This window comes from Neodiprion pinetum, chromosome 1 (genome assembly GCF_021155775.2).
Source record: "Neodiprion pinetum isolate iyNeoPine1 chromosome 1, iyNeoPine1.2, whole genome shotgun sequence".
NCBI lineage: Eukaryota > Metazoa > Arthropoda > Insecta > Hymenoptera > Diprionidae > Neodiprion > Neodiprion pinetum.
In genome coordinates this window covers 4,525,827-4,545,576 of record NC_060232.1, presented here as the reverse complement: position 1 = coordinate 4,545,576, position 19,750 = coordinate 4,525,827, and the positions used below count along the sequence as shown (strand labels likewise).

The following is a 19,750-nucleotide window of genomic DNA, read 5'->3' as shown; positions in this document are numbered from 1 at the left end:
AGTAACTTCTAACGTATTATGCGATTCATTCCAGAGCTCAAAGTGTCGTGCGTATTTTCAATATAACAATCGTTATTCGTTTATGATCTCACATTTGACGCGAAAATATAATAGCTCGAATATCGAGTCCAGCTGATCGATCTGGGTTGTTTTGTTCGTGTCGAGTATCGAATATCGGAATCACGAAGTAATACTTGCGACTAGAAACATGGCGTCCGGCCTGGTAAATCGCGTTCAGATTGCTTTACAGAGATTTGACAACATAATTGTGAATATTCTGAGTCGGAGATTTCCTCCAGGTACGGAAGTTACTATTATCCTTTTTCTCAAAGTTAGGAGGGTCGTGTCGAGGCCTAACAATGGAAATAACGATATTCCAACCTCACTTTTTGCCCGTCTTAACCTGGAAGCTCTATTTCACGTGAAACTATATCGGAGCGTTCAGCCGGTGACAAAATCTCGGACAAAATATCCGAATGAATGAATGCCTGTAAATAAATAAGCTGTTAGTGACGTGCGTTTGTTGGCTACATGTCCGAGATGATTGTCATGGGTTTCACTCCATGAAAAGTATAATCAGTCAATTTGTAAATAACAGATTATGTATGATTTTGGTGTGCATGGAGGTCTGACTATCATAATTCAAAATAGCTCGGAGTCGATTGTATTGTCTGTACCAATAGATCATTAATAATTTCAGAAGCGTTATGTGTCGTCGAATTGAATGAGGGGCAAAATTGGCCGCAGCCGATCCCTCGAAGAAGTCCATTTTCCATAGAGAATATTATTGATAATGGTTTTCTGTGGGGTGTTCCCACACATAAGCGAACAATTGAAAAAAGATGGAAACGACGCTTTGGAAACCCTAAGTATATTTCGAAATTGTTGTCACCGAAAACAAACATTTTGACTTGTCACACATGTGGACACGATCACGAAGCTGGTATTCTTTGCAGTGAGTAAGATGATATATTCCCGTGAGAAATCTGTTTTATTTTCTAACATAGTTAGCAGCTTGTATTATTGTGCTGAATCAGAGTAACGAACCAGGTGAACGAAGAGTTTCACTGAATTGTTACGGATGTTTTTGTCCTATCTATGTCTATTATTTTTCAGGACACTGTTACGACAAAGTAATGGGTGAAACAAAAGAGATGCAAACTGCTATTGTGAATGATTTAGGTTTGAATCCAGTCGAGAAGGATGTCATTGTTTTATATGACGGTGAAAAGAGTGAGGAAATGGTAGATTATTGGAAGGTACGATGAAATGCTTTCACTGATGTTACGGTTCATGCCAACTTTGAAAGGTTGTTTATTTGACTGTCTTATGTTATTTTCGTTTCACTTTCTGCTTTTCTTGCAACGTAAACAGAACAAGAAAATCGTGGAGGTACCTAGAAAGAGGCCGAACTGGTTCCAGAAAAATCTACTTCAGCGAACAACGGAGGTACCTTCCGACAGTAAAGAAGTTGAGCCCACTCATCTGGCGTAGATACATTTTTTTGTGGAAAACCTTCAGTTCTCTGGAGATACTTCAAGTAAAGTAGAATAAAAGTAATAATAATAATAATAACTTGATAGAAATTTCTCGAATAAACGAGGAGATTCTAATACGGTAATTATTATACATGTCACTAATCGATCCCTTCTATCCGTATTAAACAATGCCAATGAAAGAAGGGAGAATATAAATATGTAGTTAGCTGATTTATGAAAGAAACCTTTATAGTTGAATCGGTTGAACCCCCCTCATTCATCGGTGAAACCAGAAATTTAAAAAATTTTTATAGATTTAAAATGCAGATTTCAAGTTATAGCAGTCGATTACAATTGAAAATCTGCATGATTTTAGAAAGAAATATCCAAAATAGGCTTATGGCCTTTCCTCTTCGCCTCGAGGTTTACGACCGACGATCGAGGGTTCGGTTTACGAGTTTTGGGTTATGGATTAAGGCTGCGCGGTTGGTGGTTTGCGGTTTTGGGCTCGCGATTCGTGGTTTATGGCTCTCCTAGATCCGCGGAAGCGTTGAGAGCTTGAGGTCGATACGTGACTATTGCCCAGCTTCAAATTTCCCCCTACAAAAACCCCTTTGGCGATGAAATCGTCATTAAAAAGGGTATAAAACTCGCTTCGCACCGGGCGAAAATCACTCAAATATGTGAAATTGCGCCTTGTTACGTACAACTTCGCAAACTCCCTGCAATGCCGTTAATGTTTATCGGATGGTGGCGCCGCTAGGGAAAATTGTGCGAATTAATTTTACCGCGGATAGTAAGGCGGGTGTAATTACAAATTTCCTCCAAGCATGCATCGAGAAACTCGTCGTTTATTGCCGTAAAACATGACAACTGCGTTTCATCTGCAATTAAATAAGGACAATTAACGTGCCGGTCAAACCCGCCGCTCCAGATTTCATCTGAACGTCTGATATTACTTTAGACTGATAATTACGTTTGCTGTAATTGGGATCGTCAATGTAATGAATTGTCTGAGAACGCAGTACATGTAGAGAAATTTCGAAGGGAATAAAAATCGCTGGCAGCGTTCCAAATACTTCTATCTTCTTCTACCGAGACTTGCTGAAGATATAGTAGATCTATTGTATATACTCGTGCGCTTTTTACAGGTACATGCATACATTTGGCCTGGAAATAAATTGTTCCAGGTCTAAAAACGGAAACGGTAAATTTGTCTGGAGATTTCTCGCGACAAATTATACCGTTTCATCTTTCTCCTCTTCTTTCGCATCTTCGCGACTGCGCATCACGACATCTGATACTTTTTTTCCCCAATTATTCATGACAATCGTATAGGTATATAAATATATGTAATACGTCGATGCCCCGAATCCGCACGACGATATTTTTCCTTGTAATGACCGCACGCTTTGTGTTACAGCAACAGGTTTTTCGTTCTGGCGAAACGATAAAATTCGCATCAACAGCCTCGCTGTAATTTGTGTCACGCAAGAAATCGCGAAATTCGTTACCAATGAAGGAACCGAACGTCGATTTTCCGTCGATGTCTGGCGATTCTTCAAATCCCGCCCTTTTCGTTTGAGTTAGGACCGGAATTATGCGGATGTTACAGTTACTGCCGTATTCGACTGTACGCCACGTTAAATTACATCGTCCATTAATTAATCAACTGGTGTATATTTCGATCCCCTTGGCTTTGGGATAAATGGGTTACAACGAATGCTACTCGTTTCTTTATACACCGGATGGTGCAGAGAGCGGTAATATTATAATTGCGCGGGGCTTTCCTTTGATCTCGATTTTGGACTGACCGCTGGTCCAAGTATTTCTTCGCACTCCGGGCAGGTTTGGATTACTTATTTGACTTGGATTATTTTTTGTCGATTCACTCTATGCGAGAAACTCACGTTTTCTCACGCCTTATACGGCTGATTCCTACCTACGGATTCCTTTGATGTTCCCAGGCTTGCTTAGAATTTGGGTAACTGAAAAAACCTCGCAATACAATGTTTATGAATTCTCACGCGAGTCCCTCTCGTCCGAGGATAATATAATACCTTGTTCGTACCGACTTTTCTCGCATATACCCTTTTCCGTGCTGTTTTCAACGTCTGAATACATTTCCGGTTGAAATACATTCCGCTACGTGAAACACATTATTCAGACTTTCATGGGATTGCGGGAAACACACGACATATCTGTTTCAGAGGCAGGCTCGACACGACCACCGATGTACGGGTATAATTGTCTCAGAGTTATTCCCCTTGTTTTCTAGACTTCAGCAAATTGTAATTCTATTCATTATTTTACTATTGATACATCATTCGAGGTAGAGTTTTAAATGGGAGTAAATAACTTATTCATTTTATACATCATGGCATCGGTTTCCACATAATTCTTCAAAACCTTATATCAGAGGGGAAATTTTCTGCTCGGTGTAATTTTGAACTTAACATTAAACTGGTCGTATAAAATTGAATAAAATTTGTACCAGGAAATGATACGAAAAAATGGTCTTTCTTATTTTAGAATTTCAACAGTTCCTATCGATAGAGAAAAAAATGTGTGTCCGTTACTTGGAATTTTCTTTTTACGTTAATCAGTAATTTTCAATGATAATTGTATAGCACAGAAGAATCGATGATGGCTTAATTTGTAAAGTGCCGCGGTACGTCTATTTATTTCAGCTTGTAAAATATTTATTTCAGTAGATCTAGTTATCTGGTTGCGTTATATATATAGAGTTTTTTTTATTTTCAAACATTTTCCTGGAAGCGAATGTGAATCTATTTCCCATTACGTACAAGTTAATTGCTCTATTGTCAATCATCTCTAAGCCGTTGGACGTATTACGCCCCTTCGTAAGCGAGTAATCCACTGCATCGCGAGACTTTGAGCTGGTGAAATCTCTCTTATGATACTTTCATGCGGTTGGCTCACGGGACTTGGATAAAATCTCATTTCTACGATTGGATATTAAACCGGAAAACGGAAGGCCTCAAATCCTTGTCTCGTTCTCCTCAAAGGCTACGAGTGTATAAAACTTTAATATCGAAGGTAAACATATTGTTTGCCTTTCGTTTTTTATTCTCCTAAAGAACGCTCGTTCCTGCAATGCTGAAGATACAATATTTCACCCGAGGCAACTGCCATTTATCGAATTTTATATAAGATCCAGAATTTATAACAGACATTTCATGGTTGAAAGAAAAAATCAGTTTTAGGCATATATGTATATATACAATGATTTACAGTAAAATTCTGACTATTGAACTTTGAGTTTTTTTTCCTCAATCTGCGGTTAAAAAAATTCAGTCGCGGAAGAGTTTCCGAACCCATATAATCGATGGCGACTCAAAGTTACCGAAGCCCGGAAGAGTTTCTGATTTTAAGCAGCCTCAAGCAAAAAAGTTACGACACCATATGATTGAATCGAGATTCAAAACTCGTGACTTTGATTTCTGATCCCCTCTTCTCAAATAACTTTAGTGAAAATTGGGGGAAACATGGTTACGTTGAAAAGATGTGTTAGGCTGGTATTTTTACTGCTGAGCCTAGTTTTTGTTCAATTCGTATTTCTTTACTCTTAGCTTGGTATTTTTTCGCATCTACTATTTATTCGATAAAAAAAAAAAAACTTGTAACACCCACGGGAGTTCAACATACCGCATAACATATACTCGTGTACATGATTATCGATCGGAAGTAAAGTTATGTTCGTGATAATGACAAAAACGCCGATAAGTGTCCGAAAGTTGTTGAGACATTAGAATAAAGTTTCGTCAAGCGTAAATTATTCGACCGAGGCTTCGAGTCATTCCAAGCAATCGCAAACACAGTCAGACATTAATTTCCGGCAAAGAGTTGAGAGCTTATAATTTAGGCAAAAGTCCGAGCAGGGTGCGTATTTGAAATAAAATCTAATGAAACGAAAGTGAAAGGTGAGGTAAGGAAAGTTTAAGGGAAAAGGTCAAAGGTCTGGGTAATGGCAATTTGTGTAGAAAAATGTAACGAATTTCAGGGAATTCAGGGATAGTCGTCCAGAGCTTTGGCCTTTTTACCGTCGAGCGTAGTGAAAATTCTTGAGAGAATAATTTTTAACCCGCGTTGCGTACACCTACGCAATTCTTTGGCGAAAGGAGGATGCGAAATAAAAATAAAAAGAATAACGGAAAATCTACCGGCAAGCTCTTCAAGCTCCGAGTTGAAAATAAACTCTAATGAAGCCTTAAGTGAGGTCAGGACGAAGTCATAGGTCGTGGTTGTGGCAGTTCGCATTTCTAACCCTTTCGTAATTTCCCGAGTTCATTTCGCAGTCGGATATAAACAGTCAGCGGACGCTCATTGTTAGTCTCCCTGGTAGAATTTCCCGCCCCGTATAAATGCTGGAACAATTCTCTGCGGCTGGAATCGTATCAGCGGCCATGATATCGTTCCAACGTGTCTACCATTATTTCCCGTCTCCAGCGAGTGCTAACTCTTGCCTATATCCCGCAGGTATAACGAAACATCGCGGGGAAGAGAATTTAAACTCCGCGGATGGGCTTGATTAAATTTCGCTGTTTATAGCGATACGGAGAAACTGCGCCAAGTTAATTCCTCCACTTGATTTAACGCGAAATCGCAGCTGCACTTTAGAATCTAATGTCGCGACGGCCACTAATTTTAAGCTAAGAATAATCGATGCGTTTAATTAATTGGGTCGAAAAACATAATCAGACACGACTCGTTCGAATCGGTGAAAATTAATCGATTCATCGATTATTTCGTATTTTATTTTTTTTTTCAAACGGTGCGTACGAAACCAAAATTATGTCAATTTTAGTACGCAGTCTTAAGAACGGAAAAGTTTTTTGACAATTTATGATTTCGTTCAAAATATTCTTCAATATCAGGTAAAAATATTCATTCATCTTTCACTTATTGTATAAAATATATACTCGGTTATTAAGACAACGATAATAATTGATACTATAATCGCATAAATTGATATTGCATTGCGTCGTTCACGCGAGTAAAAAACAATAACTGATTACGAGGAAAAATAATCGATTTAATCAAAAATCGACGTTTTTTTTTGGTCATTCTTAGAATTCAGGCGACTGATCGTCCTTTTGACTTGTGTTTTGGAAATTCTCACGAAAAAAACGTAGATGGAATATAGTTACAAGAAAGTTGATTATCCTCTTCTTGGACTCTCGGAGTAATAAGACGAATCCTCCTTTCTTTTGACAGCGTTTCAACGCTTTTACTTCTCCTCAAACGAATCCTTGTCGTTCAGTTACTTTTACTTTTCCTCGGATTCCCTCGGCTTAATGTTATAATCCCGCACGCATCATTCGGGAAACGATAATTTATTGTACTAAATAGTGCTTTGGGTTGGTTAATCGATCCTCCGAGAATTTTCGTCTTTGATATACCAATATCACAAATTCGTGTTATTTCATAACCGCAAAAATGAGTATTTTTTCAGTCAATTATCCGCGCGTAACATTATTTTTTCTTAACTCTGCATCGTTGATCTGATCGTTTACCGTTTTTCCGTTCACACCTCGACGTTATCTTAGTATAAAACCGAAACAATTCATGATTAGTCTTTAATTTTTTAATTTCACAAAGTTTTCTTTTACACCATTTTTTTCTCCCTTCCTAACCGTCTAATAAGAATTTTTCCTCAAAGCAACCGTTCATTTCAATTTAGCGCGATTAAGGGGGAGAAAAAAAAGCACAGTATCACTGCAATTCGCGCCTGTAACATTATACTCATTGTCAGCTTGATTCTTCTCGCTTACTTACTTTTCTGCCTCAAAGAATACGCAAATCGCTGGTCAGTATAATACCCGCGGTGTTTCCATTGCCATAATTATAATCAAGCACACTAACGCCTGGCAGCAAAAATAGCAGGCTAATATAGTTTGCCACAACAAATGACTACGAGTGTATATGAGGCATTCGACACCAAACCGACCTAAGCATGTCCCTCGCCATCGGAGATTTTTTCTTATCTTTAAGTATTGCGTACTGTACAAAAAAATAAGAAATATATATATATATATATATATATATATATATATGTATGTATATATAAACTGCTCCCAGAAACATAAAAACTCAATTTTCGAACGAATAGCCCCAATCAAATTTTTCTTAGTTCCGCGCTTTTGGTTTACATGCTACAGGCAAAACAACTGATCGAAAGTGAGAAAAACGGAATAATACATAAAATTGTATTTTTTAAACTCATTTTTAATCCGACTTTAATCACTTTTTAATTACTTGTTTCGCCTGAAGCTTGTAAATCAAAAACTTGTCCGCTTCAATCTGCGTTTAAAAATTTTCGTTTTTCAACAAAGAATGCATGGGAAAAATTTAAAGCCAATCGATCAGAGCTATCTGCTCGAAAATTCGGCTTTCGTGCTTTTGGTAGCACTAAAAATCAAAACCGTGCTTCAAAAAATGTAAGATCCGATGAAAGATGTTCTTCTTCTACACGATACACGATACTTGAGAATAAATATAAATCATCAATGGTAAGGGTCAGACGCAAGTAGTTTTGCGGTAGAACGCCTCGTATAATAACATTAGTCGAAGGTGGGTATAAATAACACGTCGTAGACGCGATATCAGCCGCACCGTCAATAATACATCAGTTAAACCAGAATCATATACCACGCACGTCCATCACCTTTCACGTCATCGAGATATTACAACACACCGGCTGAAGCTCTAACAGCTGATAACGATCCGCGAACTACATGTGAAAAATAGAAGTTGAATAACACGAGGGGTCAGTCATCGGGGCAGATTGGATGAGAGAAAAGAAAAAAAAAAAAGAAACAGAAAACCGGGAGGAGCGAAATGTGCGTACCTATGTTGTGGAGTTACAATTGTTTTTTAAATTTAATTTATTCAAACAAAAATTATAATACAAAGACCTAGACAGAATGAAACTTGCAAAAAAATGTTGAGACATTTGTCCGTGTTTTCCTCAATCTATTTCATTATACTATCTACCATATACAGATGATGACAAAGATAAATGTTTTTTTTTTTTTTAATATAGTGTCCCGTTCATTTACCTGCGAAATTTTAATATACATCGTTTCTGTTTACGTACGGATTTGGCCAGCTGTTTCTACCATTTAAAACTAATACTGCAAATTGATAAAGCTAATGGTTCCCGTTTCATCGCCGGTTCGATTAATAATCCACGGCGCAAGAAACTGGCATAACAAAAACATCGCATTATCGAGCACCACTTTATTTATTCCGAGGCTTTGGCTAATCGAGCAAGCATCGCGATACGTCGAGGCGTCGCGGCGTCGTCCTGCTGGCCGGGAGTTCCAGTTAGCAGCGCAAGTGTCGTTTCATTCATGGATATTTGAGTGTAATTGGCAAGTAGTACGAGTCGTCGGGATGACGAGCCGCATGTTTGCGTTGCGCACGCAACTCCGAGGGAACTTGATAGCGGCTGAGACTCGGTCAGTGTCTTCGAAGCTAGTCTGGCGCACGGTGCTTTCGGATCTGGCGAGAGAAATTTGCCTGTAAATTTTCACCTAGTCGGCTGCCCTTGGCACTTCGAGGGAGGAGTTATCGCCGCCTTTTGAAAGCCGCGTTTTAATCGAACAACACCGTTTCACATACGGAGGAAAAATTCTTTTTTCACGACACATCCGGAATATTACTTTTGACAAATACACGTATATGCGTGCAATGAAAACGGGCTTCACGGATGCTGAATAAAGTAACGTGTCAGAGGTTATTGATATCAGGGACAAACTTTGTTGAGTTTTAGTTTTCGCCCTGACGGTTAAAGCGAAAATAAGAACTCTCAGTCCCAGTGTGTCGATGATCGATTTATCCCGTAAAACGAGTTTGTTTTTTTAAGTTAGAAAGTAAACGTCTCGTCTCACTCTTCGTTCTTCCTCCGAAGCAATCGTGCTTTAATTTTGTTCTCATCGTCTTCTTGTACGTTTTTCAAGTCACACGGTTTAACGATGAGATCGGGCGACTCGGAGCTCGACCATCGGTGATTGATTAATTACTGTACAGCTAAAGCCGCCGGTCAGGAAATCATGAAGAATGTGGATACCGAACGGTTGTACAATTGCAGTGCTGTTGTGCTTCGGCAGGATTTATCAACGGTGCGTGAACTGAACAGAAGTGATCTTTTGAACGCTCTTGAGGAGGCGCTTTCCGGTTCCATCGCGAGGGAACAACTTCGCGACAAGTTGTCCGTCTGTCTGTTTCCTGGTCAGCCGAAACCCTACGATTTGCCATGGTGGGAAAAGCTCTCTTGGGCTCTGGTATTCACGGCTATGCTGCTGGTAGCTATAGGCGGAAATGCGATAGTCATGTGGATCGTTCTTGGTGAGTAAATGACCGCAATGTGTACATGCCCGAAAGATATTTATTAACGTGCCACTCTATATGTTCGCGTTTTAATCGACCGAGTTTCCTGTAATTCAATTATCCCAGCTCCAGGGTTCAAACCTCTCCGCAAGGTTAATTGCTTTAACACCGCGTTGTTTCCTAAAACCGATAAACGCTTTGTGGTTGTGCCTACCCTTAATACTCTCCGCGATTTATACGCGCGTAACTGATAGCAACTATTTGCGGAGTTTATAATCCAATGGTATGTAGGCATCAACTTTTCTCATTACTTTTACCTCGGTGGAATTTCTAATTTGATTATGTATAAATATGATATCCAAAAATGGATCAGATTTTTATTCTACCACGAAACATTTGGGAAAAGGTTTCTTAATACATTCGAAAATTAACGGAAGATATTCAATTTTCGTAGTATCGATTTTTGGCAAATCGTTATTATACGTGTTGAAAAAAAATAAAAATTCCTTCCATAAATTACCGATAAAAAATCAGTTCACCGTTTTAGTATTACCGTTGAAATATAACAGGCAGGTAATTAATTCTGTGATCTTACATTGCATTGCAATTGGTCTTAAATACAATTCAACCTCGACCTTGTCCTTGGCTGTGGAAACGACGCTTTTGTCCTATGCGGAATAACTTGCATAATTCAAAATTTCAATTAAAATTTATTTCAACCCGACCTAGGTGTATGTAGAAGGAATCAATTGTTCCTTCACGCTTGATTGCTTTATACAGGCTTGACACTGCAGGCGAGAATTTTTCCGTGTAAAAAATCTGGTTTTAATTTAAACGAACCGATTGTTCGTAGCTCGCTAGCTGTGATACAATTTGTACTCTTGACGAGGTAGAATTGCGAATTCTTTGGCCTCGATGCATTTTTTGAAACGTAGATGTAACAAGTAGAGGGTGTAACGTAACGAGAATCAGGACACAATCTGCGTACGTTAATTCATGCGTGTTTTATTTTATTTTCCAATTTCTGTGTAGGTATTTTTTGAAAAAGGTCAAATTGCTACTTTATATTCGAGTCAAGGGTTTCTTGTGGCAAACAAACTTGGGCCTTTATTTTTTTTTAACCCTATACGCATTCGAATATTTTAACTCATTTTTCGGCCCCGTAAACAGAGACTCGACCCAGCCGCGATAGACGTTAAAAAATTCTACGATTGAAGCTGATTTTTCCGATCACTGCAGCGTCTCTGCCGCGTAAGCTCTTCGAATATTCATCAAAAAGAGAACAATAATAACGTGTACGAATCAACCTTACGCAGGGAAGAAATCGTATACTTTTTTTTTCCATCGATGTCTCTCAAGGGAAGTATTAAAAGAACAAAGACTTAATTGGATTTGTGGCCGCGGTGCATTTCATTAATTCAATGAATTTCTCCTTTCCTTTTCCTTCTCCGATTACACGGACCCATGAGATTCGCCGCTTTCCACCCGGCCGAAATCGTACAATCATTTTCCCGTTCGGGTAATTTTAATTTTCATTCTCTCTAATTTTTCATCCGTTTTTTCATATCTCGCAAAATGTCTTTCGAATTATTTCGCGTCGATATGTTTGACAACGTTATTTAACAACCCTTATCAATTCGCACGACGTCTTGTTCTCCGCACTTGACGTTTTTCCATTTTCTCAAACCAGTATAATATTCGCTTTTCCCGAATCGTATAATACCGAGTATATCGTTATATGTATATACCAAGGTCGAATCTCCGAGCTCAAATCACACTCAACAATTTTTGAACAAATCCTCGTCCGTTTCAACCGCGACGAAGCTTCGCGTTCCAACGTCACCGTAAACAGCGAATGTATTTTGGGCGTATACACGATAGTGTGCGTTCGCATCCTAACCGAGAGGTGCGTCGTAGGGTGGAGTCATTAACGGAAGGCACAATGCAGGGTGTAATTATAAACAAGCCTTGAAAGCACGGCCACAACTTGCGGTAAGTAAAATAATTAAAGGGGTAAGAATGGCGCAGCAAATTCTCCTTGGAAAATATTATTATTATACGTGTATCGGCCATTCCGCCAAATTCTATACGCGCAACGTAAAATAGAAGTCATTCCATGAATCGAACTCCCGCAAAAATTTCACTCGTTGTAGGTTGCAGGTATTTTGTTTCCGCAGTATTTTTCGCGGGAGAATTAGACGTCTGATCCCTTACACCGTGAAATGCCTCCGGGGCGGTATTCGGATGTTGTAAAATGTTTCCTCGACTTCTCGTTTCGTGGTAGAAGATTCGGTGTCGGCGCGATGTTATAACAACGCGTACAAGCTTCGAGCACATCGGAAATTATACGCACAACCAAATGCGTCGGATCAGACGACGATCCGTCGAGTAGAAAAACTGATTTCTGAATATTCCATGGGAATTTGTGGGAGGAAATTTGATCATATCGCTGGTGGGTCTAACTCCTAGCAAAATATAGTATAGCTACGAAACAGTCGCCTCGAACATTCAGCCGGATATTTGAATAAAAATGCTGATCGTATTCGACAGCGACGAGATTTTATATATCGTTTTCGGAACCACGAGATAAATAAAATTGACGCTACAGATTCTGTTTGAGACATTATGTAAGTATTACATCGACAAACGCTGAATCATTACTCAGTTTCGAATGAGAGTGTCGAAATTTTACATCCGAGAATATTATTATTATTAATCACACTGTATCCGCGTGAATTTTCTTCCATTTTCGTTCATTCTTTTTTTTTTCTTCTTCGTCCCGAGTAGAAAAAAGGAATCACCACCATTTTTCTCACCTGATATATTTTTCACACGCCCATCGTCCCTGCGAGACAGACAATAACTATGAAATTTGCGAGTGGGCGGTTTATATATATGTATGTATAGTATACATGTATGATATAATATAGAGCTAAAAAACCGCGGAGAATTTATTTCGCGGAAAAGTTTGAACGCGTGAAATTGTTTCGACTTTTTCTCTTTTGTTGTACGTATAAATTGCGAATCGCTTTGTATTAAACGTACAAATATTATGTGAAGTTTTTCTCTCGAGTTTTTATAAAATTCAAGCGTGCAGTAGAATAAATTATCAAATACTTTTAGTCGTCATTTTATACACGTTTCGGGACAAAACCGGCATTTAGAATAATCACAGTCGGTGTTTCAAGTCGAACTATATATGTATACATATAACACGTACTTGGATGTTATATTTTACACGCACGTTACCAGGGCAATACACAAGTTATTCACCCCTTTCGTTATTATTATTACTGGCACATTAGGAGGTAAATTTGCGGTGCACACGAGGCGGTTTATAATACAGAAGGTAAACTTATAAACTTAATTTTCTCGAGGCTTGCCTTGTTTGCTACGAAACTATGTAGGTATGTGCCTACTCGGGCTGTCTGATTACCAAACAATTGGCCGGAAGTGAATTTCAAGGTGAAATCCCGGCAAAACCGCTGACGCGAACTACGCTTGTACAACAATGACCGTGCACAAGAATAGTCCCGATAAATAATTCCGCGATGAAAAACTGTGCGAAATATTATTGCGCGGGTAGATTATACGTGTAATCTAAGCTGTAGAAGTAATTGTTCGGGATATTTAATCCGGAGTTTTGTAATTTCGAGAAAAAATTCAGCAGGAAAGCTTAATTAATTGTAAATAAATCCAATATCGAATTGGCTATTGATTGGAATTCCTCGTTTCGAATCTAGTCTGCCGTATGCTAGAAAAAAAAAGAGAAAGAAAATACAACGATCGTTTCGCGAAAAGAGCGAAAAGTGCGTTTTTTGGCGGATGGCTGAACTGATATTTCTATATTAGCTTCTTGTTTTTCTTTCCCTAACGCCAGGTATAATTTTATATCACATCCGGTTTCAAACCAGCCTCGTATATCGGCTGCTTCTGTAGCCAGCTCGTGAGCTTATCGGGAATTTTAATGCGAACTGCTGAAACTACCGACCCCGAAGCTCGTAAGAGGGTCTCGAGATAGTCGGAAAATCGCTGGGACATATCCGACCGAGATATTCGACAATTAGCATCGCGAATCTGATTCCAAGTCGTGGACGAAACTCGATTTTATACTTCTTCCCCATCTTGTCGAGTTTTCTTAAAGCTTCGTCGTTGTTTCGTTGGGGTAGTAATGAGGAAAATAAGTTTTGTCTGTAACGGTTCTTTTTTTTTTTTTTTTTTAAGAAAATTAAACTGAGTACCGGACATTTGAAAATCAATTTCATCACTTTCAAGATGTTTTTAATATCGTGTATAGATTGGCCGCACACTTGAAAAACCTGGAATTTTTAGGGGATTTTTAATTTTGTCATGGTAAAAACTGATAATATCAGTTTTCTATCATGGGAATTAGAAATGATTTTTTAGAGCTAACAAGTTTACTTTTTTTTCGTCGAGGAAAGAAATTGGATTAAACTGACTTGTTTTTTGTATATTATATTCTTCTTCAATTCGAATTGAATTTTAACCGAATATAGAGTTAATAAGCTGAACGATTTATTATAATTAATTAAAAAAAGTAATTATTCGAATTTCGACACGTCTTTGTTAGCCTCAAAATCATCCCCTCGTCCATTTCCTTTATCTCTTAAATTTTTCCCACGTCGCAGAGCACAAAGCCGATGTTAATTTTCAAGGAGAGTTGACTCGTCAGTTTTATTGAATAGAAAAAACTTAGATCCCTCTACGTTTCTACGGAACATTTCACCGTCTTTTGAACTAGTAAAATTAATCACTGACAAACGATCAAAGTTTTAGATTTTTCTTAATTTAATCCGTTTCTTTTACTCATATCTTCAGTCCAATTATTCGTTTGCAGTAAAGTTTCCAGCCGGCCGTAAATTAGTGAGTTTTACATTTTAGGAAAATCTTCAACCTCTTGTAAAGTAAATAACAGCTGATTCTCTGTTAAAGAAATGTTATTCTGTTAGAGTCGTTTTTGAAAAAAAAAAAACCCTTTCTCTTCACAATGTTCTAAAATTTCTCGCATCAAGAATTTTCTATCAAAAGTTTTCGTGCTCGTATTACGATAAATCAGAATTCTTTTCTGTAGAGTCAGAGAAGCTGAAAATTAAAATTGCACGACTTCCTTACCCGCTTGTTACTTGAAACTGTCTCCTTCCCCCCCCCCCTTCTCATTCATATCGTGTAAGCCTGGATCGATCTTCGTCGTAAAAAAGTAATTGAAATATTGATGAAATCTGTGTTCTTCCAATTTTCCAAAAGTCGATATATATATCGCATACACGTCATAATATCATCAGCCCTCTTTGATTCACGATGTAAATATAATATAACGGAATAAAATTTTTCTTTGGGATACGATACTTTTCTGAAAATTCCACCCCTTCGACAGAAATCTAACGACTTGGTAAATAACTTCCCCGTATCCAATATCAGCCGAATTTGTTTACCTGTACGGTTTTGCAAATACGTACGTAAGTACATTGCTACCGCGAATTTATTCGCCGTTTGTAACGTACCTGCCTCAAGTTGTGTTCTTTTTTTTTGTTGTTGTTTATTTTTTTTTTTTTCTGTTTGTTTTTCGTTTCTCTACCGCCGAGCTCTTTTTCTCCCTCGTGTTCCGCATGTAATTACACTACAAGGTAGGTTCACTCGCAGGGAATTATACTTATACAACCCTCGTCATTCCCCTGAGAGGTCATTACACAATTTAATAGAGAAACGTGTTGAAAGATCGTTTCGACCGATATAAAATCGCTGCCGAGGTTCTTCTCAGCGATTCCCGCATTCTTCGCATTTCGCATCTCGAACGAGAACGCTCGACCATTCAGCCTTAATTCGCCTTGTTTTCTGCCAGGCTAGACTCTGGAATTTAATTGAAAGATTATCTCCTCCCTTATATTTCTAATCCTGCGGTCGTCCTTTTCCCCCTTTCTTACATCCCGTACAAGATAGCTTCTGAGACTGCAAATTCTTCGTTGTTTCTAGATTATTCCCTCGTTGTTGTTGTTGTTGTTATTATTCTCATTGTCTTTTCCTTTTCGTACATCAGATTTATACGTAAACTCGGTGTCAACGCTATTTCCTTTTCACCCTTTTTCGTCCACCTCTCTCTATATACACAGATCTTCGCGCCTTGCGTGATTGATTGTATATATTTTGGCGCCAATGTGATTTTACCGATTCGTCGACGTTTTATATCGACGGGATTTTGCCGAAAATTGAGAATGCTTCGTACACGTCGATCGCCCCATTATCCTCACGACACTCCCCTCCCCCATTCGCCATTTTCTCGACGACTTGCCAATTTCCCGATCTCAGTGCTTCGCTTAGTTCTCCACCTGCTCCGCCCTAAGGAAGTATATTTTTTCCATCCCGGCACTCGTCGGGATTATAAGAACGCGCGGCTTCTTCTCACTTCGCGCATCTTCTCCACCAATGACGTATACCTATGTGAAAGAAAACGCACGTACACGTGTATACCCTATCGGAATGATTTGCCGGCGTTATCTGCAGCCTCGAATCTTCATCCGGATTCCTTCACCTCCCATCAGCCTCGGATCACGTTATTGTTTAAGGCTCAAGTTTTCATCCGCACTCTCAGCCGGGCTCGAATGGGGTTGGCAAGTAAAACGCGCAGTTTGTTAGCGTCTTTTTTTAGAGAGGAGGTGAAAAATTTTGAACAAATCGCAACTTTACTCCGATTACGCGAAAATAGTGCGTGACGGATTTCACTGCGATTTCTTGGTCCAAGATTTATGATATAGCGAGACGATGACGAGGAAATGAGATGTTGAAATGTATTCGCGATCTTTGCGAAAGAATTCTTTTCTACGCATTGTCTCGAATTTACCGTATTTGTTGTATGGAAATTATTTGTACGCAGAGATTATTTGTCTTTCGATCGAATAGAATACTGCCAGTGTCAATTTCCCGCGAGATATTTGATGGATATATGGAGATAAGTGTATGGTGAAGTACAAAAAAGGAGAGAAGTGTTAGGCGCGTGTTTAGGGTGATCATTTTTTTTTTTTTTCGGCTTTTCGACTATCGCGAACTTGTTATACGTAGGAAATTGAATTTCCGTGCGAAACGGATACTGCGAAGGAAAATGAAGGAAGAAGCAAGCGGAAAACGTGTATGTATACTGTAGATCGAAACATTGCATCCGTGACTAATTTGAATCTAACGAAACGTCGGTTCTTTCACTTTGGTCTGTAAATCCGACGGATTGAAACGTGTTACTAATTTCAACGTGCACGCGATTCGCTAGTCGGAACGAATCGAAAATTCGCATCTATAAAACGCTGATCGAATCGCTGGTATCTTTTCGTGAATTAGATGTTGCAACGAAGGGAGTTGAAGTTTGTAAATAAACGCATGATTCTCGCATATTAAATCAACCTGCATTTATAGTTTTGGAGCAAACGAGATTTTCGCATGCAGAGATTAAAATCTGTCTCGCTAAACGATTAGCATTTAATTATTAGCACAAAAAAAAGTTTAACTGGATTCTCTTATAATTGCGTGTTTCGATGACTCGAAAAATTTGTTGCGTTTTCGGCGTTTATTACGTGTAACAAAGAAAAAAGAAAAAATTGCGAGCCGATAGGATGAGAAACGATTTACTCGATTTCGGTTTGAGGAGCTGCAGCTAGAAGTGAAAGATACGACGTAGAAAAACTTTTACCCTCTGACAATGAAAAATGAATAGAAAATCAATCGATCGCTGCGAGACGACTACGACTCAAATTGCAAACATTTTTTCAAACTTTTCTCTTAAGGTTAGTTCGAAGGGTCAAAGGGATAGAAAATGGCGACGCTTGTCGTCGATGGGTGACAAAAAGCAATTCGAAATTAGTTGAAACTCTTTCGCAGCCACTTGAGAATGCCGGACGCGTTCTCTGGAAACTTTATAAATTATCCGTCTGCTCCTATTCTTCTCGTTCTTCAGAGTGGATTAAGCTCAAGTTCGCAGATATGATAACCGGAAGATATCGGAAGAATCGTCTGTGAATAATTCGATGGGATTAAATATTCGCTCTGAGATATATAACGCAAAATTTTTGAAAGATTAAATCAAGGGGCGTTCAACGGGAGCAAATATTGACACGACGATTACTCATACATTTTACAGAGTGATCGCAACAGATTACTTGACAAATAATCTTACTTCGACAAGGTAATTTATCACGGTTTTTAAGATTTCATAAAATTTCTTGCGATTACAAAGAGACTTCTCTGTGATCCTAAATGATTTCCCGTAACTACCAATCATTACAAATGCAGAATTTTATTTTAATATCACTGATTTCAGTGTGATTTCGAGGATTACCAAACCATTTTGAATCAGGTTAACCTTAACCCTGGTGAAAATGTGTTCTACGATTTTCTACGAATTTTTATGGAAATTGGGACAGTTCGTACAATTTTTTTTTATCGTAAATATGCATATATGAAAATCTATATTTTATCAGTAATACAAATCTAGAACAAACTACAATTTTTAACGAAAATTAATAATTCTTCACGAAGAACTGTACATATTTACAATATCGTGCGAAATAGTAAAAAACGTTCCAGTAGTAGTAGAAATTTTCACCAGGGGATAATTGCTCGAGTGAAATCACCGCTTGGATGAAATTATCCCGTAGGATATGCGGTTCCCTCTTATTTTTTACTCCAAAGTCATATCGTTTGTCCGACTTGACGTTGACAGAGATCCTTGTAAACTCGAGTGATAGTTGAGTACCGGAGAGTATATAAGGGGTCCATATAATATATCATATACGGTAGGTATCAACTTTATCTCCTCTATCGCTTATTACACACCCCTGGCTTTCAGCATTTTTCAAATCGCAGGCGCGAGTGTCTCCTCGGCGATAGCCGCACCTCGTTTTGCGATGATCCGCGACCCTGTCGGCCGTAATTCGTAAATGTGCCCGAGGAAGAGGTTCACGGTTATCGCCGGACGCTGAGAGCCGGCAAAGTGCCCGCCGAGTCACGACGTATTTACAAAAGTCGAGTCAACTTGCGTCTTTCTTTACACACACACGCCCAAGATCTCTCGGGGGGGTTGGAAAATTTTCATCGCTCTATGTATCAGGCTTGTTGAATCTGCAGGGGGATTAAATATTGGCTCTGTGAAACAAGTCGTACGGTGAAGAGGGCAAAGCGTTTGCGGGTCCTCCGTAGCTTCGGATTACGTGTAAGAATATATGGGGCATTCCATGACACTTTTCGTTTGGCGATCTTTTTCCATTCCGTTAAAAAAGGTTTTTGGATGTTATTTCCAATTTTTTTTTTTTGTCAAACCGTTGATGAGATTTGAATTTTTTTAGTCTTTGAAAGACCTTTACATACAGAGGATAAAACCATAATCGGAACTCAAATATTTCATCGCCTGATTCCGAAAAAAAAAGAATGATATTCAACATTGAAAGTAATTTCAAGTTGAAATGAAAATGTTTGTTTTTAATTTCATTTATCATTCTTTAATTTCATATCTCAGATTGATTTATTTGCGTTTTATTGTTCGAGTAATACACTATTTTCGGCGTAACGAGAGTGTGACGTATATACTGAGAATTGTGCAAAATCTACGAGGTGGAAAATCTCAAGATGCGTTCTCGATCAACCGAAAACCAATGTTAACCGAATCGAAAATAATCCTTCTGGCTCAATGGAAAAAAGAATCGTCGGTTCGACGAAATATTTCTTTTGCGGGATAGGTAGAAAAATATTTTACTGCCGCGAATAATTTGTCGTGAAAGCGACGAAAGATTTGATGGAATTGACTAGACGGCATAGATGTTTTTGTAACGTGAGTAAAAATTTAGATCGAGTAAGAAAATATTTGTTTGGCTCGAACAATTATTTTTTCATCGCTTGATTCTGGCATTGTAGATACACGA

General features: G+C 38.5%; 2 protein-coding genes across 3 annotated transcripts in view; both read left to right on the top strand.

Annotated features, from left to right (window-relative positions):
- The first annotated feature begins 149 nt into the window (after nucleotides 1–149).
- mRpL32 (mitochondrial ribosomal protein L32) lies at nucleotides 150–1,621 on the top strand. Its single transcript, XM_046611190.1, has 4 exons — nucleotides 150–299; nucleotides 701–955; nucleotides 1,117–1,259; nucleotides 1,375–1,621. Exons 1-4 carry the CDS (start codon nucleotides 209–211, stop codon nucleotides 1,492–1,494), a joined length of 609 nt encoding a protein of 202 aa, XP_046467146.1. The 5' UTR covers nucleotides 150–208; the 3' UTR covers nucleotides 1,495–1,621.
- Nucleotides 1,622–8,981: 7,360 nt separating this feature from the next.
- Nucleotides 8,982–19,750, top strand: part of LOC124211708 (tachykinin-like peptides receptor 86C) — a 63,956-nt gene continuing 53,187 nt past the window's right edge. For both annotated transcript variants that reach the window (XM_046611059.2, XM_069133672.1), the window contains exon 1: nucleotides 8,982–9,851. In XM_046611059.2, the coding sequence (XP_046467015.1) occupies nucleotides 9,557–9,851 (295 nt within the window). In that variant the 5' untranslated portion in view covers nucleotides 8,982–9,556. The remainder of the gene's footprint in view (nucleotides 9,852–19,750) is intronic.

Excerpts from the sequence above, each read along its gene's own strand:
- mRpL32 (XM_046611190.1), top strand. The coding sequence starts at position 209 with ATGGCGTCCGGCCTGGTAAATCGCGTTCAGATTGCTTTACAGAGATTT. Across the intron at positions 300-700 it reads GAGTCGGAGATTTCCTCCAG|AAGCGTTATGTGTCGTCGAA; the intron begins GTACGGAAGTTA and ends TAATAATTTCAG. Across the intron at positions 1,260-1,374 it reads AAATGGTAGATTATTGGAAG|AACAAGAAAATCGTGGAGGT; the intron begins GTACGATGAAAT and ends CAACGTAAACAG.